Source organism: Patagioenas fasciata, chromosome 10, assembly GCF_037038585.1.
Source record: "Patagioenas fasciata isolate bPatFas1 chromosome 10, bPatFas1.hap1, whole genome shotgun sequence".
Classification (NCBI taxonomy): domain Eukaryota; kingdom Metazoa; phylum Chordata; class Aves; order Columbiformes; family Columbidae; genus Patagioenas; species Patagioenas fasciata.
The window spans coordinates 21,304,557-21,318,253 of NC_092529.1; the positions used below are offsets into that span (position 1 = coordinate 21,304,557).

The 13,697-nt window shown below is 38.0% G+C and overlaps 1 protein-coding gene across 5 annotated transcripts in view; it reads left to right on the plus strand.

Moving 5' to 3' along the window:
• CFAP20DC (CFAP20 domain containing) overlaps nt 1–13,697 on the plus strand; it is a 52,773-nt gene that overhangs the window by 1,437 nt on the left and 37,639 nt on the right. For 4 of the 5 annotated variants that reach the window (XM_071813293.1, XM_071813292.1, XM_065845668.2 and 1 more), the window contains exons 2-7: nt 3,310–3,396; nt 6,148–6,237; nt 6,725–6,818; nt 7,725–7,797; nt 12,454–12,568; nt 13,436–13,592. In XM_071813293.1, coding sequence (XP_071669394.1) covers nt 3,376–3,396; nt 6,148–6,237; nt 6,725–6,818; nt 7,725–7,797; nt 12,454–12,568; nt 13,436–13,592 — 550 coding nt within the window. In that variant the 5' untranslated portion in view covers nt 3,310–3,375. The remainder of the gene's footprint in view (nt 1–3,309; nt 3,397–6,147; nt 6,238–6,724; nt 6,819–7,724; nt 7,798–12,453; nt 12,569–13,435; nt 13,593–13,697) is intronic. The other variant, XM_065845669.2, reaches the window with a different exon arrangement.

A 13,697-nucleotide genomic window follows, 5' to 3' on the forward strand; every position in this document is an offset into this window, starting at 1 on the left:
AAAGGTTTGAATCGTGGGGCTACAGAAGCACGAAATATTGTTGAAATGTTTCAGAGGGAAACATTCCATTTTGAAGAAAAAATATACATAAGATGTCATAGGATGGAGGGGTGTGTGTAATGGAAGGATTAGAGGGCCCTTTCCACTGCTGCTGCTGCTTTATTTTTGACGTAGGAAACATTGTGTAAGTAATGATCAAATCAGTGCACAAATCAAGACTTCACAAGGTAAACCCTGATAGGAATCTGTTCTTCCAAAGATCAATATCTTCCATTGTTGCTTAACTTTATGACCTGCGTTCTTGATGGTTTGTCATTGACTGACACTTTAAGCCTGTGTTTTTGGTTGGACAGATGTACTAAAATACATGGTTCAGGGCAATAAAAGAATAAGTTTGATCTGTGACTGAAAAAATGAGAGAACTGCTATTTTATGGCATTCCGTAAAGATGTCATAAAATATCTATTTGTTTGACAAATATGCAAAAAATTGAGGACTTGTAATTCAAGATGCTGTTGATATTTCTAAAATAGTTCCTCTGGATTTTAAGCCCTCTAGATTTTTAGAATTTCTGAAGAGACTAGGAGGAGGAAAGAAGAAAAGGGGAAAAATACTGTAACTATCAGTTTTCCAACCCATTCTCTCTTGTTTTTAAGCATAGGTTACTATAACTAAAGACAGTGATACCTCATGCATAATGAAAGCACCTTTTCATATTACCTCACTAGTTACATGGCAAATGTCATTCACTTAATGTTTTTAGGAGCTACCAGTCTTAATAGCAAAGGTATTTTCTGATCTTAATATAATGGAAATTGGAAAGTTACAAGTAAGCAATATATGAGCAAAACCGTATCGTGTTGTCACTTGCAGTATTTTTTGCCATTATGAAAAAAGAAACAGCTGTGTTGCTGATGTGTTTATGGGGAGATGAGTGAGTTGTCCCAACACAAATGCTTACAAACTTGGGGTCTAATTTACCTTTCACTAAAGTTAGGAAGAGCCCTCTTGTCATGAATTTGACGTTTACAAGGCTCAGCAGTTTTCTGAGGCTGGATAAAACGGATAAGTGAATAACCTGGCTTACCCTGTGTGTGTCAGTTTAAAAAACAGCTGCATTGGTTACAAATTTTAAGCCATATTGTAAGAGTGAACTTTATTTGACAATTTGAAGGCTTCTAGTGACGGTATGAGATTTCTAGTCCTTCAGTAAGTGTTGGTCACCCTACAGTTTTTCTTTTTACTGTGATGTACTTCCTAGATATAATCTCTTCTTACATATCTCCACCCTTTCCTTTATGAAAGTCTTTAATTATTTGATCTTTTCAATCTTAAACATATCATTTGTCTGGGAACCTTTCAGTTCGGATACATGCTTACTCCACTGAAATTTAAGAACTCATTAAAAGCAGAAGTTTTCTTTTGTGTGATATAGATGCGTGTCTTCATGGTGTTTTACCAATGCATGTATGTTTTATTCTGTGCTCAGAGTCACCCAAGAGCTATTTCCATACGATACAAGGTGGAAATAAATTAGTGGTGTCAAGCCAATGTAATAAGCACCGCTGAGCAGCTGAGTCTGTTAGCACAGTATTGAACCCAAGTTAATATATCAAGGTGGTTTCCACTCACACTGTATCCAGAGCTGTTGGTATCTTCCTTCAAAACCTGGTGTGATTTGCTGTTAGCGGGCTGGCTCTTAGGAAAGTCAGGTGGACTTCATGTGAAAACAGTGAAGAAAACAAAGAATTACTTTCTGTGTCTTACGTGTGATTCTGACTATGGCCATGTCTGCAAATGCAGTAGCTGTCGACCTTGTTAAGTGGCTTTAACCTTTCCATCCTGGAAGATGGTATGGTAATGAAGGTAAAACTTGGCTTCCACTTACTACACAGTAAACGTTTGTTCCAAAATATGTTATATAATTATAGTCAGCACAAGACTCTTACCAGCGCTATGGCTCCTAAGTTTCATTTTCCTTATAACCAGAAGGTATAAAATGAGCTAGTGTTTCTGGGAGCAGCATGGGATAGATTTCTAATATCTGAATGTTTTACTTTTTAATTTTATTTACAGACGACTTTTAAGGCATAAATTAATTGTTGCTGATTAAAATAATTATGGTTAAAACATCAACAGATTTCATCATGTTTTCCTGAATTAATGATTATATGCTTTTTAAAATAGAATGCTACTCTAATCCTTTATGAACTCATGCATAAGGTAACTGAATTTCTAGTTCATTCACAGCCTTTTATCTTTTTGTAGATTTTGTTGAACTTTTTGTCCCTTTCCGATTTTGGGAATTACACTGTTGTCTATGAGCAGCCACACTTATATTCTCCTGGTCAGCATATTGGTTTTATCTTTTAATAAAATGGTTTCAGGTTCAAAAAAATCTAGTAATTAAAAGGGGTCTGTGCCCAAACTGAAGCACCGGACATAAAGTATATTAAATAAATGTGAGACACTTTCTTGTGAAAGGATTTTTACTGAGTTGATGAGCACTCTCTTTTCACGGGGCAGGTGAACGTTGTCCCCTGTTCTGGTTCTACCTGTCTTTGCAGACTGACCACTGCCTTTTATGTTTAGGGCCCCTTCACTTTCTGTTCAATTTGGGTGAAACTGCAGACACTCAGCAGCATCAAAGGGATGTGGGAGGCTTCCCGTATCAGTCACTTCACTTTTTACTGTTCTGATTCTCCAGCTTCAGACATCTCTTAATTCACATTGACTTAAGCAGCCCTCAAATAACTGAAGTGCTTGGTTTGAGTCTTATCATCCTAAAGAAGAATGCTGCATGTGAGAGAAGATAATTTGTCTCAGAAGTCTCTGCCAAGTATCTCTAGATGGAGTGGTTTCTATTGCAGCTGTTCCATATGTTTCTCTTTTTCTATATTAAATGTTAAGCTGCTCTTTAATGGAGTGGAATGTTTTCCAGTGGGCACTCGATAACAAAGGATAATAAACAATGTGTATTAAAGATTATTTTCAAGCATTTTTAAGGAATTAGGAAACCTTCATTGTTAAAGATAAGGACTGACATAAAATTAGTAGTTTTACTTGGAATATAAGGAAAGGCAGTGCTGAGTACTTGATGCATAAAGATAATGTTTCCAAGACAGTGTCAATGTTTGTTTTTTGATCCTAATTCCTTTGTGATAGCACTCTGATGCAGCTGGTATACATTCTATACTCATAAAAAGTATGTCGTAATAGTATTCTTATCTTTTGAAATATGGATGGGGTTTCATTATAAGCTTTTTTTATTGTCCCCTATATAAAGTTTATGTGTGTGTTTTTTTCCAGTGTAGTCTGTAAGTGTCCTGACTGATTGAGAAGCTGAGATTATTTTTTGCCTGTGAAAGCTGGAAAATGTTCAAAAATCAATATCAGGTAAACCAGAAATAGTTTTATTTCTTACCTTTTTTCATTTCACCTCTGAGAGAACTCAATTAAAGTGGCTTATTCCAGGGGGCAGAAAATCCAGATACGGAAACGTTTTGAACTGTTTCATTATTCAGTATTTTAATGTAAATGTTATGGAACAGCAGGCAGATGCCGATGCTGTCAGGTCTAGAATGGACACCAGCGTGATGTTACCAATGGCTTTTTGTCTTTGTTGTTGTGGGATGGGGAACTCAAAGTGGCTGCTCCCACCCTGACATGGGAAGTATAATCAGAAAGGGGGTTGGTTTATTCTCTTGGTCTGGCACAGGGTTGTGATAACGCTGGTCACATCATTCACCTCCCTTTCTCTGCACTGATCCCCTCCCAAGAGAGCAACCCACCCCAGCTGCCAGATGTCCTACATCAGTACCCAAAACTGGTATTTCTGATGCTGTTACCTGGGCTATCTCAGCTTTATATGCTATTTCTGATACTGCTGCCTGGGTGCTGTTGGTTTTGCAGGATTGTGCTCCCCAAAAGATGCCCCATACTCCCCTCTGACTGACTGTGACATCTCACAGCTTCTTGCTGCCCCTGGAGCACCCGGGAGATCCAGCCCATCCACTGCGGCACTGAGTGGCTTCGCTCAGCTGCTCCTATCAGTGTGTGTTCAGCAATCTCAGCTGAACCTCAGATCGGGTCCTACTTGAGCGCTGAATTATTGAGAAAATGTACTTGTAAATAGGCGATAAAAAGCCAATTGTTTAAGATTTGCTACAAGCACATATAGCTCTGCAGTTAAGAATCCCTTTTAACTTTCTGAGAGCTTGATCCTTTAGTCATCAAATATGTCAGGTAACTTTCAAACTGATAGTATGCCGTATTTTTTTTAAATCCATTATAAATTTAAAAACTATTAAATAAGTGTGGTTTATGGAATGCCATTTTGAATCTCCTTAGAACTCAGTAAGTGTAGTTGCTGGGATTAGCAACGTGACTGGGCAGAGGAAAACACCTAATTCATATACGGTGCAGCGCTGATGTTCTCTGTAAACCTACTTTGAGGAACGTTTATTTTGCTGGCAAGGCTGCTCACCCCTCTTCCTCATTCTGACTTGTTTACAATAGTTTGGGCAGCTGAGCATAAAGAGAACCGGGGAGCGCAGGGAAGGAGGAATGAGAAGGGAGTGGTGGAGTTGTAAGGATGGATTAGGTCAACCATGCAACTGAAAAAGATTCTTATGAAACTACAGGCTTGAATACATCAGCTGTCGCATTTTTTGTGACATCGAATGTGAAGAATATTGAAGCAAATAATTCCCTAAGCAGAGATGCTAAAGCTGCCTCCCCGAGAGCCTGTGGTTAGACTCTGGGATGTTCTGTCTAAGGAGTTTTCGCCTGGCAGGGGCATTCATAATCTTTTTCCAGTATTAATTTGATGATGCTTATGACGACTGCAGCATGAGTACAGTCCTTAGCTCTTGTCGAGGGTTTAGATTGCAGGGTGACAATCAAACCCTGGCAGATGTATTGTTAACTTCCTCTCCCCGCTGCGCCTCCCTCTCCCCCCTTCCCACTCAGGGCAGGCGATCAGGAGAGAAAGAAGGACAGAGAGAAGAGAGTTGGAAACATTAAAAATGTTTTACTAATGCTACTAATAAGAATAGAGAAAATAATACAAAATATACAAAACCAATGTTGAAAGTCTCAGCAACTGCAGAGCCAGCACCCGAAGTCCTGGACTGGACTCTGCAGCCAACCGGAGCTGGATTCAGTCTGTCACTGGGCCTCAGTTCGCAGGGACAACTCGCAAGGTCCTCTCCTAATGTCGGCCATAAGGGAAAAGAAGAAAAAAGGGGCAAGATCCTCGTGATCTCCCACTTTATATGAAGTATTCACGTGAATGGGATGTTATACACAGTTGGTCAGTTTCTTGGTCACCAGTTTCTCGTTGCCCCTCTGGAGATGTCCATCCATGCTTATCAATAACTTCTCATTCCGTTGCTATGTTCACCAAAACATGGATCTGGTTCTCCAGGAAAATGCAGCTCATATGAAGCCTCAGCTGACAGGCGAAATTCACTAAAAGAGAAAGTTGTATTTTAACAAAACCAGGACAGCTCTTCATGGTGAGATGGGTAGGGTCTGATCTGTGGAGCCACTTCAGTTGGTTCAGAAATACAGAAAATGTTTGTGGTTTCACAAGCTGATCAAATCAGGTTGCAATTTGGTAACTAGTAGAAAAGTTACTGGGAAATGTCTTTGACATGCTCACATGTGTAGACAGAGCCAAACATATGCACGTATGTGGACAGATTGTGTATATTTTATTTGCATAGGAAATCAGACAAACATCCAATATCTAACAAATTTTTTTGGGGTATGCTTTAAAACTAGCTTCGTTTGAGCTGTAGAAATAAGCCATACACAAATATAAATTACTAACCTCCAGTATGTTTTTAAATTTTTACAATAATTTTGCTTTTTAGAGAATGACATTACAAACTAATTAAAATATTCCATGGTATTCCTTCAGCCTTATGTTCTGATCCTGTAATAAAGCCAAATATTGACTATATGCATTGCTATATTATCTAGAAGCTGTTAGTAATATTCTGCTGTCTGACTGATTGCTGGTACTACTGTGGTAACAGCCTGATGTGAGGAGGGATTGTTCTTATGGACTTACCTCACCTGTTGGTGATTCTGGGCTGAACCTGTGGCTGGATCATGTATCTTTAAACCATTTTATCATAGGGTGGCCCATTTGTTGAAATATTCAGTGCTCAAGGCAAGAACCCAGGAGCAAAATGGAAGCTTTTTGGCAGCCCATCAGCTATATGGAAAGTAAGTTTTTAAAGAAATTTATAAAACTTGAAATATAAAACAGAAAAATGTGAATGAAGCTTTAAATTAGATGGTAATGAGGGCTTTGACCTGGCAGTGGAGTTGTCGCTTGCAGTTCTGCCTTTATGACAGACTAAATTAGTTCTTATGCCTGCTTGCAGACTGGCTTGGTCACAGCGTAATTTTATAGTTCAAATATTTAGGAAGTAATTTTGCTGTTCTGATAAGTGATGGATCAGGCTGAGCCCATTGGATCATGAGTCCTGTTTGTCAGCAATATTTGTTCTGTAAATATATAAGTAAATGGAATATTTCTATGGATGACATTATTACCATCATATTTCAACTACTGTCATACATGCAGTGCCACCCGTCATCTGTGATTTAAAAAAAAAACCAAGTAGCTTTGCATGTTAGTAGCACGGTTGGCTGTGAGGAGAAGAGTTCCATCAGGATTCTTACGTTTGTTTGCTGTTCCTTTTTGTAGGAATATGACAAAGATGTAAAAGGCTTTGTTTTTGTGCTTGAAGGGAGCAGTCAAATCAACAAAATGCAGCTGCCAAAGGAAACTAAACAAACTTGTAAGTATCAAAGAATTAAATGTCTGTGATGCAGTTCAGATTATTAAATCGGTCTTCTATTGGAATGCAAAGCTTACATTTTTCTCCCTTACTTTGCGTGTAATTCAGCATTAGCAAAGTGCTTCTTCACTCACTTTTTAGCAGGTCAGTTACTAAAAAGCAGTTACCCAAAGCAGTAAAACTGCTTTTTAGCAGCAGACTGATGGCTGGCAAATCACTTCTGACTCCATCCAGCGCTTGAAGCCAATAATTCTATTGGCATTACAGAATGTGGAATAGTTCTGTCCCCTTTCTCATTTTACTTTTTATAGTATTTTTACTTTTATGTATCAAAAATAAAAGTAAAGTAAAATATATCAGAAGTAAAGTACTAGGTATTTTCCCTAAATTCTGAAAGATTACTTGAGTTTGTTCCCTCAGATAAGCTCCTTTGTTGTTGTTCTAATATCAGAAGCTTCCACTGAATATTGTTATAATGATCTGGATTGCGTTTTTACACAAGGGGTTTTTTTGAAGTTGTTTAATAAGCTGTACATTGTCGCAAATGTGAGAGCAAGTTTCATACAACTGTAAGATAATCTTGATAGGAAAGTATTACTTTATTTTATAGTTCCTATGGGATATTTGGTGTCTACGTACTCTTGGAACAGAATGTAGAATTGTAATTTAAAAAAAAAAATCCTTTTCTTTCCATGAGAATTCCACATAAGGGACTTTAAAAACAACACTTTTATTGCAGTTTGAATTGGTTTTCTTCAGGTGTTTCTCGCGTTCATATGTTGTGTGAACACTGGGAAATAGTGTCACAGGAGCTTATCTGGATGGTACAGAACTGAAATGCTTGATGGTGAATGGTGTATCTGCACGCACACAGCACATGTATTTCATTTTTCTCCCTGTTTCTAGTGGGACTGATCCAGCAGTTTCTGACACTTCAGATTCTTGTGCCACTGGGACAAGACTTCTCTGCTGAGTTACTGTAAGATGCATTAAATTTCCTCGAACACTTAATGTAAAGTGAATGCCTGATTGCAGCCATTAATTGCAGTGGCAGATTTTGCATTAAAGCATGGTGACTTATGAAGTCAATAAGAAGTAATTAAGCTAATGAGATCATTATTTTTTGGATGTTTTAAACAGTGACATTCCTTTGAAGACAGCACAAGCTCTAAAAATCACGCATGAAGTTGATGAAAAATTTGAAAAAGTGGGACATGAATTTATCAACCATGAAAATCTTGGCTCGTAAGGGTGTCCTGAAAATTCATAAACAATTTATAAATAACTATTCCAGGACCTTTTGGTTCAATTTGGAGCACTCAATTGGTATAATTATGTCCATGCTGTAATAAAAGATAGCCAGTTGAAGCAGACCTTTTTTTCATTAGTTTGATGTGAAATGATTTAATACAGTTTTAAACTCAGGCAGTTGTCAGCCTTTGGACACCATTCCCCCCCCGGTAGCACCAGCTGTATGTGACCAGCACAACCCGCTCAGCTTTGTAGCCCGTGGAACACGGAAGATTTGGATTAACAAGAGAAATATGCCATCAAAAACCCTGCAAGAAAATGATAGGTTGAATGATATGCAATTCAACTAAGTAAAGTTAATTCAGATTTGTATTTTTATTTGTCTTTCTGTGACTTTGCATTCGTCTGTACCCACAGGTGTCAGCTTTTCTTGATTTTCTTGTGCTGGGAGGAAGGGGAAACAACTCTTGTAGGTTCAAGTCAAAGAGAACAAAATGAGATGCTGAGAAAATATCGTTCCAGCTATACTGTAGTAGAGAAATAGCATTCATTATGATGTGAATAATCTATTTCATAAATTTAGGACGGTGTGTTATTTAATGTTGCTGGGTAATTTTGTTATCTTCTGTACCTTCATATAAGTGGAGTCATCTTGGAATATTTTATTTTAACCAGAAATACGCTAGTGTGAATTGTAGTGTGTATTAAAATTCCTCAGTGGATTTATAACAATCCATGCAGGTATTTTAGTCTCAGTGGTTTGTGTTAGGGGGCTTTTGTGACCTGCAGCATGTTGGTAACATTATCTATTCCTCTGTGGCATGCTGAATTTCTACCATGGTTTTAGAACCTGAACATTGAGAAAATCTTCAAAGGATAAACAAACAGGATAAGTCATGCAGTGAAGAGAAATCAAGTACATAGCTTTGCTTCTCGTAGGCATTTTGTAAACAGATGGCAGAGACTTAGTGACAGGTACAGGAATTCAGATTTTCTAAAGTGTTGTATTGAGTTGGGTTCTTTCGGGTACTTGCCACCCATCTATGCCTCTATGAAAATCTTTGCTCCACTTCTACTTTTGAAAGGTATCAATCAAGGAATTTGTGATTCTTGGTGTTGGTTGAACAGATACAGATGGGTACTAAAATTTATCTGAAGAACTGAGTATGTGCTCCATCCAGAACGTTCTCAGACATTGAACTCTGCTTTCCTTCAGTGCTTGTAGCCTGTGTTTAATGTGTCATTTGCAGAGGCTCTTTTGTTGGATTTTTTTTTTCCCCTTGGGTGTTTTGTAGCTGTAAAGAAGAACATTCTCAAGGGAGTAATTTCTCATTTTGTTGCGGTTTAAGGCAAGGCGGCAATCAACCCTGGCAGATGCTCCCTGTTATCCCCTTTACCTCCCACCAGCCTTTCCTTTAGATCAGAAAGATGATCAGAAAGATAAGAGGAAAGGAAGAGAGACTTAGACTTCAAGTTGGAGAGTTTTAAAGGGTTTTACTAATGCTACTAATAAATAGAAAATATATATATATATATATACAAACCCAATCTGGAGTGCTGGATGTGGAGCTGGGTCACTCAGCAGCAGAGCAGAGCTGGGTGTGCGGGGCTGGCGGCTCCAGGTGCAGCTCAGGCCCCTGGAGTCACGGGCGGGGCTGCACAGCAACCGGAACCTGGGTGCAGGGTGCAGGGCCTGAGGCCTGTGGATCACAGACAGACAGACAGACAGGGGCCTCTCTGGATGCCGGGCATGGGCGAAGAGAGTGTGACCCTGTGATCACTCTCTGATGTAGGGGGTATGACAGTTATGGGATGGAATACTTCTGCTGGTCAGTTCCAGTCACCTGTTCATCCACCCCTCCTCAAACACGCCCCTCTCACAACGGAACGGGGGAAAACTTATCAGTCTTTCTTTGCTACCATAGTAATAAATCTAAACAGGAGCGTCTTCAGCATTCCGTTGGTCTCCTATCAGCACCAAGTACAGCATCCTAGAAGAACTTGGCTGAAAGAAAAATCACTAAAAGAGAACCGGTCTTGTTTTTAACAAAACCAGGACACATTTTTTCAGTTATTGAAGGGGAGAAGTCAGAATAAGAAACAAAGAAACCACACCTGCTTTTAAAAGCTATAGGTTCAAATTTTGTCAGTGGACACATTCCCTAGGGTAAGGAAGAAATGAAGAAAGGACAATGTTTGTGCTGAAAAATCATCCTGAAACACTGAGAAATTGCTTACACCCGGAGATCCAGGTGGCTAAAGAATATGAATGTTATCTTCACTTATTTTGGTGATAATCTCTTTTTGCAGTATCTTGCGAGAAAGTTAAAAAAATGAACCCCGTCATATCCTGCTAGGGTTAAAACAGAGAAAACTGACGTGGTATCGACATCTACCCAGTACATAAAGTCTTAGGGTCTAAGTAGCCTGCAGAGGTTGTGAGCTGCTTGGAGCAGAACAAGAGAAGTTTTGATGTCTCTGCAATTGCTAAGTACAATAATATACCAACGTAATAGTAGTAAAGCTTTAGCAGATAATTCTATCTGGATTTTGATCAGGATACAGAGAGATTTCCATTAATAATAAATTGTATGGGACTTTCTCTTTGCTTAGCAATATCAATGAAATACCTGCTTTCGTATTTGGTAAACTTCCAGTTTAAGTCATTTATGAGGAGAAAAACACTTCCATTTTAAGAACAAGGGAGCCTGATAAATGAAGCATCCCTTCAATAGTCCAGCATCATTTTTTCTAAGTTCATTTTAAGCCTTGAATTGAACATTAACAAATGGTTATAAATTCTTACACATACAGAAGCAAAGTGAATAGGTAATCTGAGAAGATGAGTTTATCTGTACTCCTGGGTAGCTGCTGCCATTTACTTGCAATCTCACTATAGTTACCATTGTGAGGAGAATAGTCAATCAAAGTTGAAGGTATAAAATAAAATTGAAAATTGAATTGGAAGGTAATTTTACTTTCAAATGCTTTGTAAATGTAGATGTTAAGTGTGAAATGAATGCTGTTAATGACCATAGCTGGGAGAGTTGTGCACCTGCTGATCATAGGAATATTATTATAAATGAGGTTGATTTTTCCTGTTGACTACCTCATTTTTCTCAACATAGTCTCATTACTTTTCTATCACATGTCTGACCCTTCGATATAAATACTCGAGCACACACATCATAAAAATACATTAACTCCTACATAGATTTTGTTGGTGGTGGTTTTTAATGCATCTTTGAAAATCAAATATGTGCTGCAGGTGTTTCTTGCCGTTGTACGTTTAACATAGGTTGTGTTCCTGATAACAAAAACAATGGTTAAGTTTCACCACAAGAACTCTTGAGTCACCTCACAACTGGGTTGTAACGTTCTAACTCCATTTGTCAGAATTCTTTCAGAAAAAGTTTCATAAAACTCTTGTTTTATTTTTATTTTCCAAGAAGCAAAGTAGCTGGAAAGTCTGAAAGTTACAGCAGCTCTCAAATAATTATCTTCTCCAAGGAAATAAATTATTTTACAGAATTTTAAGACCATCTGTTGTCTAATTTTGCCTGTTCTTCAAATGTTTCACCTGCTTTCACCTGTAGAATATAAATATTTTTGTTTTAAATTTCGTTAGATGTGATCATAACTATATATCTATGGTTTGCTGCTTTTTACGGCATACATAGCATCCCAAGGAGCAGCTTATTTTAGACTTATGAGAGATTCTGATAGAAATGTGTGGATTTTTATCTAAATGAACGTAGTTTGTATTGCATTTCAGAATGTAACTAAGCTGTATGTTTACTAATGGCCTTTCTGTTGCTAAGGTACCTAATAATTTTCAGGAGGGAGTAGGATAAAACTTCTGTGTTATAATTCACATTTGAAGATAATGTGCTCTGGAAGTTAAACGGACAGACAATGTCTTGTGGCTACTTTGAAGCTGAGGAACAGTCCATATGAAATGACAGAGGCCTTTTAGGAAAAGAATCAAATAATGTTTTTCTAGTCAGCAGGTGACAGCATGTCCCAAGATAACACAAGCTTAAGAGGCAGAAACAAGTGTGACTGTTGGCCTACCGGGTTCTCAATTTGTACAAATCAAATTCTTTCCCAGTCTGAAGGGCTATGGAAATCTAGTAAAGAGTGTAGACTTTTGAAATAAAATTAGCATGTATAGTGATTTTATATACGCAGGAATATAGCCACCAAGTTTGAATTTGAGCAAGAGATCTTATTACTCATCTTGTAAAAGTAGTCATTCAGATTCTATATTTGCTGTCACTGACATAAAGGTTCTGTGTATGAATACTCTTGTGTTCACCCAGAAATACTTGGTTATTGAATTGACAAAGATCTGTTCCATTCTCTCTCACTTTTTCTTTTATAGGGTAACTGATTTAGGAAATATTAAAAGAAGATTGTATTTATCAACAGTCCACAAGGAGTTGTCTGTAACCCCTCTGCATGCAAAAATTCCTCTGTTTATGATCAAACGCAATATAGTAGGTACTTTGGGAATATTCCTTGAACTGTAGTTGAGCACGATTTTTTTATCAGGAATGTTTTATGTAGGTTTATAGACCTGTTGAAATTACTGCTTGCTTTAGAATTCAGCTCAGGCCACCGCCAGGTCCATGTGAATGTCCCTTTACTGGATGGTATCAGAACCGCTTAATCCTACTTACTCTTCTGCCTGTCTTGTAACATTAGGAGTTCGTTCCCATTTTCCTAGATTAATGTTGTTTGTGATGTGTTTATCTGTCATTTCTGTCTGTTCGGCCTTTATATAGTTCTCTGTGTCCCTGATACTTTATAGTGTTCCGGTTCATGTGTATCTTCTCCTGTACTGACCTTCAGTCACATTCACAGGAGCTGCAGGTAGACTGTAGCTGATGGCTGTTTGCACAGGTTTTAAGTTCTTCCGGATGCTGATATATGTCAAACAATGTATATGTCAAACTGATTAAAATAAAACAGTAGCTTCAGCTTCTCCCTGTTCCCCTCTCCCACCTCCAGCCACAACATACATTGAATAACTTTTCACCCCCACCCCACCTCCCAGAAAACCTTCAATAAATGTATTTTCTTGCAAGTTACCTCGAAATAGCTGCAAAACATACTGTGGGTATGCTAGAGCTCATTTGGGCTCGCAGTCACTAAGTCATACGTACTAATTTGTTTGTGTAAGTGATTGTTGTAAGTGTGAATACAGCGATATTGTTTTATTATCAAAAAGTGATGTGTTGAGGATCGCAGTCTATGAGAATCTAATATTACACAGTCTTCATTTCTAGGCAACTATACACAAATACTCTTCTGCAATGATTAGTGTTTGGGTTTTATTAAAGAGTATTGTTTCTCTTTTCTAGTGGTGCAATGTGTGTGTTGACTTGGTAGCATTCACCAGTGAAATATTTGGAGGAGCTGTCTTCCAGTCTTTGGATGGAATTATTATTTCAGCTAACTGTAAATTGAGAAAGATCTTCACTTTAAAATCCAAGCCACAAGACACAGCTGAGGAAGATGGTGTGTTGTAATTACTATGTAGTCTTAATCAAAACTGTTTGTATTATAAAATCAAAAGCTTCTTAGTCATCAGATTGGCAATTTGAAAGATTACATGAGTTCATG